Source organism: Dermochelys coriacea, chromosome 9, assembly GCF_009764565.3.
Source record: "Dermochelys coriacea isolate rDerCor1 chromosome 9, rDerCor1.pri.v4, whole genome shotgun sequence".
Taxonomy (NCBI): Eukaryota; Metazoa; Chordata; order Testudines; family Dermochelyidae; genus Dermochelys; species Dermochelys coriacea.
In genome coordinates, this window is record NC_050076.1 from 93486784 (window position 1) to 93500310 (window position 13527).

General features: G+C 37.9%; 1 protein-coding gene across 7 annotated transcripts in view; it reads right to left on the reverse strand.

Moving 5' to 3' along the window:
* Positions 1–13527, reverse strand: part of MTMR1 (myotubularin related protein 1) — a 53590-nt gene that overhangs the window by 14141 nt on the left and 25922 nt on the right. For all 7 annotated transcript variants that reach the window (XM_038417427.2, XM_038417428.2, XM_038417426.2 and 4 more), the window contains 4 exons: positions 12982–13167; positions 9479–9685; positions 8373–8465; positions 1061–1174 (listed from right to left, as the gene is read on the reverse strand). In XM_038417427.2, coding sequence (XP_038273355.1) covers positions 1061–1174; positions 8373–8465; positions 9479–9685; positions 12982–13167 — 600 coding nt within the window. The remainder of the gene's footprint in view (positions 1–1060; positions 1175–8372; positions 8466–9478; positions 9686–12981; positions 13168–13527) is intronic.

Below are 13527 nucleotides of genomic sequence, written 5' to 3' on the forward strand. Positions count from 1 at the left end.
AAAAAATCACAATAAAACTATAAAATCAAGAATTTGGATTCTGAAACCTTATCAGCTTTATCTTGCAATTTTATACTCTTTCAATACTATAAAGCATCTGTTTCTACTACAGCTGTGTGTTAAATTGCTCTTTTTTTTTTTTTAAAGGGAGCTGCATCCAATTATCCATTTATGAAAGAAAGCTGTCTGGTAATCACGTACTTACTAAGAATGTATTATTTAGCTCCATCTTGTGGTGTATGCATGCAATTTGTTGTACTAGATAAGACAGCCAAGCCAGAAAAATACCAAAGCTAAACACAAACACTAAGGGACAGTTAATTATTTTACTGAAAGCATGAAGTGTGATGGAGAGGAGAAGGCCAACCACAAATGTACATTTTAAGCACAGTAATAATACTTTAAAAAGAAAAGGAGTTCTTGTGGCACCTTAGAGACTAACAAGAACTCCTTTTCTTTTTGTGAATACAGACTAACACGGCTGCTACTCTGAAACCTAATAATACTTTGAGACTGGATGAAGCATACTATAGAAGGTGCAAAGTGCTTCAGAGTGCAAGTGCTAACTTCACTAATACCAAAATATTTTAAATTCTGTCCCATCCTTCAACCTCATGTTCCATCATCAATAATCAAATCCTGCTTCAAATGATGCTCCAGACTGCAGTGTACTGGTAATGTTGCATCAACCATAGAACTCCTCTACAGATGGCCAAGATTTTGGTAAGAAGTGTTTTAGAGGTTTGTGCGTGGACTGGGACATCATCTGGAACAGCAGTTCATGATCTACAGTGAGGTGGAAGGTGTAGAGCCTGACATAATTAGAAAAATGTTTTAATTCAGCTACGTTGTAGTGTGGCCCTTCTTCTGGTTATGGGATGTTTGGAACATATTTCTCATATCTATAACATTAAATTCATTTTCAGGCCAGCTCTAGAGGTTTAGATGACAATAAATTCCACTAAAACACAGGCTCAAATGTTCTTCTGTCTCATACTCTAAGAAATCATGCATGATGCATGAAATCAACATGTCAAATAGAAGCAAGTGTAGACCTTACCTCTTTCAATCGTTCTTGTTCACAGTTGTATAAAAAAGTCCCAAAGAGACAACTATAAAGGTGATCCAAAATGGTGATCAGAAACAGTTCATTGAATTCGAAGGCTGCAGGAAACTTTAAAAAAGTATAGATTTTTATGTATTAGAATTATTTTAAACTTTTGTTATCCATAATAAAGAGAAGCAACCTTATAAATAAGATAACAACCAAGAAATTTCACAAGAAAAGGATGCTTTTTTTGAAAAGTGGGGTTTACATCTATTGACAATCTTAAGAAATGCTAAGCAATTTTGATATCTCTAATGTATTTAGATAGTGCTTTTCATTGCAAAATCTAATGACACTTTACTAATATTCCTAAGTAAGCAAGTATTATATCCATTGTTTTAACAGGTAAATTGAGACAGAGGTATGGAGTGATCTGCTAATGTTAACAGTGACACCCAGCAACAGGACCAAGAAGCCCAGACTGGCAGTGTCCTGCAAACATTGCATCAAGTTATTTTTGTTATAGAATGCCATCTTAAAAAAAATAAACACTTTGGGCATTTAAGAGCTTTATTTACTAAACTAATGTACAATAAATTGAACAGTTAAGATTATTGCATGTACAATGTGTTTAATAGTAAATACGTATTTAAAAACACTCCCTTCTCATTCCACCCAGTTTATATTGTCCCCTAATTCTCCCCTCAAGTTTATTATCCACTATGTAGAATAATCCTCTAATCCATCTTCATTTTCATATTAGAATGTAAATCCCTCACATCTGGAATAAAAGAAGTATTATGTCAATATTCACCATTACATACTTTCTTCATAACTAACCAGAGGTTTTAAAGTACCTATGACCATATATGTATGTATGTATGTATGTATGTATGTATGTATGTGTATAAAATTACAGAAAGTTTAAGAATTATGAAACAAAAATCCAAGACACCTGCAATTTTAGGAGCCCTACAAATTGAAATAATAAATAAAACTACAAAGGCTGGTATTCATTCAAATGAGAAAGGATTCTCTCAATAACCAGATTAAGTATTCTGTGACTGTCCACAACTGCCCTGTCCATAGGACAAAAAAATTCTGCCCCTAGACAGTATGGGGATGGACTCAAATAATTACAGAGAAAGGAAAATACTTTTTAAACAGGAGAAGAAATTTTTTTTTAAAAGAGTGGTTTATTCTTCTATGAAAAAAGCAGCGTTTCAATAACGAGAAGTCTTTGCAGAGTCACAAACGGTAGCTTTCTAGCTTCATACTGTGCAGGAAGCGGAAGTGAGTATTTAAGACATGGAGCAAGCAACATTCCAAGAGAAACATTTTAAAGGCACAACTATAAGCTATCCCGATGCAAAGGAAAGACAGGAAGAGTAGCAAGAGGCCAAAATATGGCTCCATCAAGCTCTCTGTAATGACGTGAAAATCAAAAAGGAATCCTACAAATAGTGGAAATCTGGGCAAATTGCTAAGGAGTACAAAAGAACAGCATGAGCATGTAGGGACAAAATCAGAAAGGCTAGGGCACAAAATGAGTTACACCTATCAAGGGCTGTCAAAGGCAATAAGAAGTTCTATAAATACATTAGTAGCAAGAGAAAGACAAAGAGAAGTGTGGGTACTTTACTTAGCAGGGAAGGAGCGCTAACAACATCAAAAAGGCTGAGTGTGTAATGCCTATTTTGTTTCAGTATTCACTACAAAGGTGGTGACCAGATACTCAAACACAATTAATATTAACAACAAGGGGGAAGGAACACAAACCAAAATAGGGAAAGAATGAGTTAAAGAATATTTAGATAAGTTAGATGTATTCAGGTCAGCAGGGCCTGATGGAATTCATCCTAGGGTACCTAAGGAACTAACTGAAGCAATCTCAGAACCGTTAGCAACTACCTTCAAGAATTTATTAAGGATGGATGAGTTCCCAGAGGACTAAAGAAGGCAAATGTAATATCTATCTTTAAAAAGGAGAACAACGGGGACCTGGGTAATTATAGACCAGGCAGCCTAACGTTGGTACCTGGAAAGATACTGGAACAAATTATTTAACAATCAGTTTGTAAGCATTTAGAGAACAACAGGGTTATAAGGAATAGCCAAAATAGATTTGTCAAGAACAAATCATGCCAAACTAACTTAATTTGCTTCTTTGACAGGGTTGGTGGCCTAGTGGATGAGGGGAAGCAGTAGAGGTGATATATCTTGATTTTAGTAAGGCTTTCAACAGAGTCCCTCAACATTCTCATAAGTAAACTAGGGAAATTGGGCCCAAATTAAATTATATAAGGTGTGTGCAAAACTCATCGAAAGACCATACTCAAAGAGTAGTTATCAATGGTTCAGTATCAAACAGGGAGGGCAAATCCAGAAGGGTCTCCCAGGGTCAGCCTTGGGTCTCATACTATTCAATATTTTCATTGGTGACTTAGATAAGGGGGTGGTGAATATGTTTACAAAATTTGTGAGGTCCCCAAGTTGTGAGGGGTTGCAAGCACTTTGGAGAACAGGATTAGAATTCCAAATGACATTGACAAATTAGAGAATTCTTCTGAAATCAACAAGATGAAATTCAACAAAAGATAAGTGTTAAGTACTACATCGAGGAAGAAAAAAATCAAATACACATTATAAAATGGGGAATAATTGGCTAGCTGATAGTAGTGCTGCAAAGGATCTGGGTGTTAGAGTGGATCACAAATTGAATATGAATCAACAACAAGAGGCAGTTGCAAAAAAGACTAATATCATTTGGAGCATTGTACATAAGACACGTGAAATAATTGTCCAACTCTACACAGCACTGGTGAGAACTCAACTAGCACAGTACAGTATCTGCAATTCTCCGGGGGGGGGGGGTGGGTGGGAGGGAGGGTCACACTTTAGATGTGAACAAACTGGAGAGAGCCCAGAGGAAAGTAACTGAACTGATAAATGGGTTCAGAAAACCTGACCTATGGGGAAAGGTTAAAAAAACTAGACATATTTGATCTTAACAAAAGACCACCGAGGTGGGGACCTGACAACAGTCTTCAAATATGTTAAGGGCTGCTACAAAGAGAACAGTAATCAATTATTCTCCATGTCCACTGAAGGCAGGACAAGAAATAACTGGCTTAATTTGTAGCAAGGGAGATTTAGGTTAAATATTAGGAAAAGCTTTCTAACTAGAAAGGTAATTTAGCTCTGGAATCAGCTTCCAAGAGAAGCTGTGGAATCATCATAATTGCAGGTTTTTAAGAACAGGTTGGACAAATACCTGTCAGGGATGGTCTTGGTTTCCTTATCCTGCCCCAGTGCATGGGGTTGGACTTGATGACAACAAAGTCTGTTACCCACTTATGGATTTAGCTTAGAGGACTAACCCAGCAATTGTGACTGGGCACAAACTAAATAATCGAAAGAGACTCTCTCAGCCTTATCTATGATTTAAAAAGGAAAATTTTTATTTATTTTGAAAGTGAGGAGTTGGATGACATAGACCATTTAGGTTTATAAATAACAGAAGTCTCTGGATTTTAAGAAATGCTTTGCCTTTAAACAAATGGAATTAAGATCCTAGTTCCATTTAACCATGTTAGCGATAGGGCTGTGTTGTGTAGAAAATATTGATATAAACTTTAAAAAGCTCAAGTAAACTGGTCTGGAAAAACTGAGGCATGAATAAAATCTACGGGTTCCCTTAACTCACCCAGTCTCCACCTTCCCATAGCAGCAGCGAGACACAGATGAATAAAGGTAGCGTGCAAAGGTTCAAAGTGAGATATAGAAACAGCTTTCAAGACAAAGCATCCCGTGAAGGAATTCTCTTTAACTGAAAGCATTTAATGAGCCCTGTCACATAAGGGTTCTAAGCTGTGATGGGTCCATACAAATCAGATGAATACTAACATAGCAGCTAGTAAGATCCAGTGAAGCATATTCAAAATTCCATATGCCAGTGATGGCACTGTGACTAATTATTTATAAAGTGATAGTACTACTGAAACCCCATCTCTGGATAGAACCCCATCTCTGTTGGAAAGCTGATGTACCTAGACTGTAAAGCTTCTATTACTGTTGCTGAAAAATCAATGACCTAAAAATCCTTAGCTCTCATTATCCAAGCTCATTAGTGTCTGCTTGAGGATTCAGATGGAAAAATTCCCAAGTGAAAATTTCATTTGCCTCCAATCCACTAATTCTAAGAAAATATCCAGTCCATTAGAATCTGTCATCTGGTGCTGCTGGACTTCATTATTTATTTCACTAAGTAAGCTATGTGAAGAAAGCTACAGAAAATTTCTCAATTTAAGGTGACTGATGATGCTGAATTGAAGTTGATTCTGAAGCTCACAAAAGAAGCTTGCTGTGAAATGCACTGCAGTAATATTTTAAGCTGGAACACTAACTGATTTAGTTCTCACTCTCCTGGAAGTGGATTGAGACAATCTGCTTGAGCACTGTACATCCCAAGAGAGTACATTGTTAAGATTAATGAAAAGTGCATCTCTGGCTAGAGACAAGTCCTGGTTGTTACCACATATAGAGGGACATTATCTTCATGCCCACTTGAATGTATTTTGCTTATATTTGGGCTGCTGAATATTAGACGTGGCAAGATATTACTGGAACTGCAGTGATTCCAAGCAGATTTACAGGCTACTTCATAGTATTAGTTGTTTCATCTCCCTTGAACAACTACAGATTACAGGAGGACTTTCCGATTTAAAGTTTGTGTCAGTCATGATTATTAGAATCACTTAAAGCAGCAGTTCTTAACTGGGGGCAGCAAAGAGGTTTCAGGGGTTCCGCCAAGCAGGACTGGCATCAGACTCGCTAGGACCCAGGACTAAAGCCCTGGAGCCCCATGGGGACCGGAGTCGAGGAGTTCCACTGACCCATGGAGGCTGAAGCTTCATTGCCTTGCCACCTGGGACTGAAGCCGAAGCCTGAGCAACTGAGCTGTGCAGGGGTCTCTGTGGTGCGGACACCCTGTGGCATGGATCCCTCTGTGGAAACAGGCCCTGGGCAATTGCACTGCTTGCTACGCCATAGTACTGGCCCTGGCTTTTATATGCAGAAAAACAGTTTTTGTGGCACAGGTTGGCCATGGAGTTTTTATAGCGTGTTGTGTGGGGGGCCTTGGAAGGAAAAAGGTTGAGAACCCCTCACTTAAAGCATATGTTCTTTATTAAGAGCCAGCATCATTTATCTCAAGTTCTATATTATTCTATTTGTGTGTCATCAAGGCTAGGAAAACATGGAAAAATGTATAGCTGCTAAGGATTGAGGTTTATTGTTAAGATTCTGGAGCTATTCAGGAATTCACATCTTACTGGAAAATTAGACGTTCTCTCGTCTCACCAAAAGTGCATGTTTCAAAAATTTACATGTGGTGCAGTCCACTAGAAAGGAAAAAAATATGGGAATAAGACCTTTTTATTAATGTGTTCATTTTTGCCTGTTACGGCCTTAATATTTTTTCAATGCTGTGGCTGTTCAGGAAATTCAGAACTCAGGCTGGATTCAGATTTTGCCCAGATGTTAATTTGCGAACTGTTGCACAGTCCTTTTACTAGAGGGGAACTAAACAGTTTATAGCAAAAACAAGGAGGCAGCAAGGGAGATCACAAAAATAAAGAAGACTGCTCTGAATTAAGTGTTTCCCTGAAGGATTTTTGTTCCTTCCAGATGTTTAGAACTGAGTTTTTTCTGCTGGGTAGTTGCACTTGGCTTTCCTCAGAGACAAAGTTTTAAATGTTTTTCCAACCCTATTGCTATAGCATATTAATACCAAAATATACGTGTATACAAAGAGTGGGAAATTCTCTAGCAGGAAGTCTTAATCAAACATTTTATGAAACTTTGATGCCAATGAATTTACAAGAAGTCTTTTCAAAAAGATAAGCAGGATTGGAATGGAGGATTTGGGGGGACAAGGGACAGGGGTTCCTGGGATAGAAAGTTCTTAATTCCACCTTACTCTCTCGCGCGTCCCTACCCCCCCATATGTTGCAGAAGGTGGTCTTGCAGGAACAGTTTCTTTGTAGAGTATTGTTACAGGAGGAAAGAGAGGCAGATGTCTACTATACTTCAGGGGTAAAACATTTTAGATTTACTTGGAAGCAAGGCCTTAGTTTGGACAACTTGATTTAGCAGCCCCAGTCAAGCCCAGCAGAATAGAAGAATGGAAGATCCTACAAGAGATTCTATATTAAAGTTTATTTCCCATGCAAGTGTAAGTAAGAGGAAAACTAGGCCTATGATAAGTCTTCACAATAATGAACCTGTAAAATTTTGTGAGGACCGTAACATTTTGATACCCTAAGTACTACCCCCTTCAAAAAGGATCTTCTCCCAAGTGTGATCTAAGGCTAGTGGTGGAAGGAGGAAAGCATATTTGAGCAGGTAAATATTGGAGTATATGTAGACTAGGAAATATTATTACACACACTAACTATGCAAGCATGTTTTTGAGACAACTAGAAAAGTAGTCCTCCCTGATTCATAATCAGATTATATTTGTGCCATTTTTAAAATACAGAATCTCTTGTGAACATACACCGACTGCATTGGTGAAACAGCAACAAAGGTACTTTGCCCTATTACTTCTCACTCGTTTAATCAAAGAATTCTGAGAAATATTTTCTTCTAGAATCTCTCTACTTTCACTGAACTGTCGGGGTAGACCACTGTGCATATTTATTTATTTATTTAAAGAAAATCTAACTTTTGAATTTGTCATCACTGATTATTTAATTAGGTTAAAAACAGCTGGGTAAAGAGCCATTTGACTCTATATTAGTTTTCACTTTAAACACAATTTACAGAATTACATCTCTGCTTACTAATAAACTGGATGCTCAGCTTGCAAGACCCTACATAATATACAGTGGTCTAGTCACATCTGTTTCCAACCACTGGGAAAACTAAACTTTAAGGAGGATAGCTTCAAAAAAGAAAGAGCCATTAATCTTATTCATTTTTCAATTTAAAATGCTTTGAGATAATTCAGTGCTTCAATTTGCAGAAATGCACATTAAACAGTCTATTCAGAACACAAAGAAATGCCTGGCCATTGCCTTCACATTGGTATTTCTACGCTAGCCCGTCTCATCTCTTCTAGATGAAAAAGCAGTACTAACCGTGCATGAAATAATGGGTTTGTTCTTCCTCCAGTGTATTCAGTAGCCTACCCACAGTTAAAATTCTTTAACCAAAATTTAAAATTATGCACATTTAAGGAAAACATGGCCTCCCCTATGGATCAGAGTTTCAATAAAGAGGCAGAAGACATCCCCATGAACATCCTATTAAATTTTCTTACCTGCTTCGTCATTTGCCAAACACAATCAAGGAACTGAAGGAAAATGGGAGACCTGACTGCATCAGCATGGTCATCGGCTCCATGGCCTACTCGCTGAAAAACAGATGCTTTCGTTTTACTCAAGTCCATTTAAAGCAGTAACCAGTAACACAAGTTCCGCAAAGATCTTAGGCACGTTCTTGAAAAGGACTGTGATCAGCACACCTTTCTTCAAGCTAAACTCCACCTTTCCTGTAACTAAAAACCCCCACCAGTATTCATTCACAAATATAGTCCTATAGTCTGGCAGAATAGGAAGAGCACCCAGTCCACAAAATTCACACATTTTCCAATGGTTTGAGCGACATTAAACTTATTTTTAAAGTGGACATCCCATTAAACCCCCAAATGATCTTGTTGATTCAAAGACTCAACATAAGGATATCTGCTTCTTCCTACATATGAGGAAAGAATAAATAGTTCAGAACTGCAGGAAATATATCCTCCACTTCATTTCCACAGGGGACTGGATTCAGTGAATCTGGCATATTATTACGCTGGATCAACTAACTTTAACTGAAAGGTAGTTACTAGTACTGTGCAGAAACTATGACTATTCCATACCCACTCACCATAACCAAATGTTACTACAGCTACATCTTCAGTTCAGAACCCACATACAGCACCACAATCTTGTAATATTCCAGCTCAAGCTATTTTTTCCCTTCCTTTAAACACTGTGGCTGCGGGATGATGACTTTAGTGATTTTTACCTACATGATAGCCATAGCTTTCTCCTTTTCATTTTCCCCAAGTAAGTTCTGTTCATGTAAGTTTTTCACCATGCTCTGCAATCCTCCCCTCCTCCAGAAATGTCTCAACATTTGTCTTGTGCTATTGGATCAAACTATGCCCCTCTTGTAAACTTTATATTAGAAATTGTTGTATATTAATAGTTCACACACAGCATTTTCACATCAACAGAACACTAAAATTGGTCATGTTTCTCTTTCTTCACATACCGCAGGAACATTATTCTAAATATTGCAAAATACAGTGACAAGCCACCTGACCAAAAAAAAAAAAAAGCTTTGAAGGAGATAATTTTATTAATTCTTTCAACTTACCATTGCAAACCTATGTCCAAAACTTATCCACTCTTTTTCTATAAGAGCTTCAAATCCTTTGATAGTCCTGTAATAGCTGTCCAACATGAGCATGGCTAAAGAGGTGAGCTGGGCTGTACGATCCCAGCCGTCACTGCAGTGTACAACAACTGATGTTTTACCAGATTCAATTTTATCAGCAATTCTTACTGCTCCAGCAAGAAGAATCTTTTTAAAAAAGGAAAGCAGCATGTTAAAATGTCACATCAAGCCAACATCTTGTAGTAAAGTAGCAATCAGTCCTAGAATGCTATATTTTAAAATTAAAATTCAAACCCAATGTGTCCAAAAATACTGTAAATTAACATTAGAATCTCCTGAAAATCTGTTCATAAAGAAAACATTCAGATATACTGTAGACTATTCAGTAGAAAGATTACTCAAAAGACTACAGAATAAGATCAATCCTTTTAATAAATTCAGTTATCCCGCAAACCATTATCATCTTTCTTCCTCAGCATTCAGTTTTCAACCAGTAAATACAGGGGGGAGTGCAGCTAATCAAACCCTATAGCAGATTATTGGGAAGCCCAGAAAATAAAAGGGGTGTGCTTGCTTGCTGATCACTTGCCCTGATTTGTTGGTGCACGGAGTATACATGATGTTCATATAGGGAACAGGCCTTTATTTCTACTAGTAATAACTAGGATCAGAAGTCAGAGTGGCACAAGACAGTAGCAACTCATATGAGCATTATACTTATTTTTTTCCAGTGAAACTCCTTCTATTGATTTCCTCGGTCACGTTTGGCCGCTCTTCAGTTGTTTAACTTGGAGTATTCTCTCCGGCACAGATGTGTCCACAACATGATTCCTGATAGCACTGACAACTACGTGAGAAGCAGCTAGAACTAGGGCTGCTGGAAGGGCTCCGGACTTTGGATTCTGACGTCAGCAAAGGCAATCTAATAAGACATTTGAGATCTTTCTCTTCCAAGGCATGCAAAGGCACTTCCAAAGCTGGAAAGCCTGCATCCACTGGAGCAACTTTGCTTTCACAGGACACAATCTTGAAAGCCATTCAGGCTTCTGAGACAAAGCTACATAGATTTTGTTCTTTTATGGTTAAACTGAAGCTACACAGATTTTGTTCTTTTATGGTTAAACTGAAGGATGCAAGGATGTAACTACTGCAGGTCAACTTTCAAGCTTGAGTTAGTAAATTAAAGGGGGTGCAATTTGATCTGGTTAGTCATAAAGCTCTCACGTTTATTAAGTCACAGACAATGTATTACTGCATTGAAAAATTATAAATATTACAAAAAGTCATCTTATGTTGTTGGATCTTTGAAAAGGAATGGAAAAAGACAATTCATGTGACATAAGTATAGCAGCACTCTATGTCCTAGAAAGATCACTGAGAATGGTACTCATGCCAGTCAAGCATTACTGCAGAAAGAGTAGATGCAGGCAGTGAATAGAAAATGGTAGAAGGAACAAAAGCTAGGTGGTATTAATTTAGCAACATCTTGTGGAATGAGGTGGGGCATTTTATTCCACTTTGGACAAATGGTTCATTTGTAAAAATTTTAAAGAAACTAAATTTTATTTTTTCCATAAAATACTTTTTATGTTAACTTCTCTTTTCAGTATTTTTAACTTACCTATCGTGGTAGCTAAACACCACAATCGGCTGGTCTACACTGAAAACTTACATTGGCATAGCTAGGTCTCCCAGGGGTATGAAAAAGCCACACCCCTAAGAGACACAGCTGTGCCTTCCTAGCCCTCAGTGTAAACCGTGCTAGGTCGACTGGAGAATTCTTCCACTGACCTAGCTACTGCCTATCGGGGAGATGGATTAACTACAGAGATGGGAGAACCCCTTTGGTTGCTATAGTGAGGGCAGGTTTACACTACAAACTTACACTGGTATAATTACATCACTCAGGGGTGTGAAAATTCCACACTCCTGAGCAAGGTAGTTATACTGACCTAACTCATGGTGTAGACAACACTATGTTGAAGGGGGAGTTTTTCCAGTCGACACAGCTACCACTTCTTGCAGAGGTGGATTAACTATGCCAACAGGAGAAACTCTCCCATCAGAGTAGTAGCATCTTCACTAAAGTGCTACAGCAGCACAGCTGCACCAATACAGCTTCACCAATTCAGCGCTATGTGTATAGATGAGCCCTTAGTGCCTACACTGAACTGCTGCAGCTGTGCCACTGTAGCATTTTTAATGTAGACATAACCAAAGTCTTTTACAATTAAGCTGCAGTTTGAGCTAGCACCAAATAAGTTGAAAAATTGTGAGCATAATCCACAGACTGTATTCAGACAGAATTTTTTTAAAAATAGAGATAAACATATGTCAGCCACTACCATCTTCATCAGTCTAAAAATTCTCAGGGTACTATTCTAAACTTAACTATGAAATTGAGATTTCAGGGTCCAATCCTGCCATCCTAGTCAAGCAGAGAGCTCCCATTGAAGTTAATCACATCTCAATCTCATTATCTGGTCCACAGCCAGTTCTTTTTTAAATGGACAGTCAAACTTAAGCACCAAATTCATAAATTTGGATGGAAAAAGGCTTTTGGATTGTGAATATTTAATAGTTTGATAGGAATGGAAGATTTTAAACTAAATAAGAAAGTTAAGTTCTTCCCAAAATAGCAAATATTTATTTTATATTTTTGCTTCCTCTGCTTTCTCTTCTGTAGCAGTTAAACTGAATTACCAGAGCTAATAATTTTGTGCACAATCCAAAAATGCTTTGCATGAGTGACATTTGATTTGAAGTTGTATAAAGCAAATTCCACATTAAATGCCATTCCATCAATATTTACCACCAAAAAGAAGGGAAAATAGCAGAGAAATCATCCATTCTAAAGTTTCTTAGAGGTTAATAACACACTTAGTAAATTTAAACATGATATGGACTGACTTATTTTAATGCAGTGTTAAATAATAAAAGGAGACTGTAATCCATATGGTAACAGGGACCAATCCATCTTCCACTGAAGTCAGGCCCACTGAAATATGCATGTCTACAAATGCTTCATTAATGGCATACAATGGCAGGATGAGGAGAGCTGTGGTATTTAAAAATGAAGTCCATCTGGTAGTTGTCCAAATAGAATTTGAATTTCCCATGGCACTTTTCCAAAAAGCAGGGATAATCCTGGTATCCCGGCCAACATTCACACTCTCAAGAAAACTAAGTGCTGTCCAGAACTGAATGTGATCCTACGCTATCAAGATTTAATTGACTACTTCCTAATACCTACAGTATGAAATACATAATATGCAGTATGGCATATATTTATATTGTATTTAATCTGAAATATTGTGTTCTAAATAAAACTTGTAAAAAGGGTTACTTTTTAGGATTATCCTGACCAAAGACATGATAAACACAGAGAAAGGATTTCTAGTGTGGTCTATTGAAATTCAAGCAAATACATTGCTTTAAAAAGCAAAAAGCATGCAATGTCTTTAACATCTATAGTCTCTTACCCTTATGTATTCCAACCAGTGCGTTGAATCCACATTGGACAACCACCGTGCCTCATCAATTGAAGGATAAACTATTTCTTTCAGCTTCCGCAATGATTCTCTCATCACATGTATGTTATGTATTTCCAAAAAGACCAGCTCAGCATTTGGGTAGGCACTTTCACTTTCATATCCTCCACCTTTTGCCTGTCATTTAAAATTTTAAAGAGTACAGGAGTTTCTGATAAGGTCCTGAGGGTTATTTTTGCTTTATAGGGAGTTTTAGAGGCGGTTATTTTAGAACAAATGAAAACACATTTTAAGAAAAATAAAAACTGATATTTAACTACTCCCAGAAGCAGGGCCATCCCTAGACATTTTGGTGCCCTACGCACCAGGTGCATTTTGGTTTCCCAGGCCTCCGCAGGGGGGCAGGAGCAGGCTGGGGGAGGGGGAAGGGGCGAAACCACCCCCCAGCACGAGTCGACAGAGTGGAGTGGGTTGGGGCTGGGTCACTCCACTTCCTCCTGCCTGGTGATTGCAGGGCGGGCCCGACCCCGCACTCAC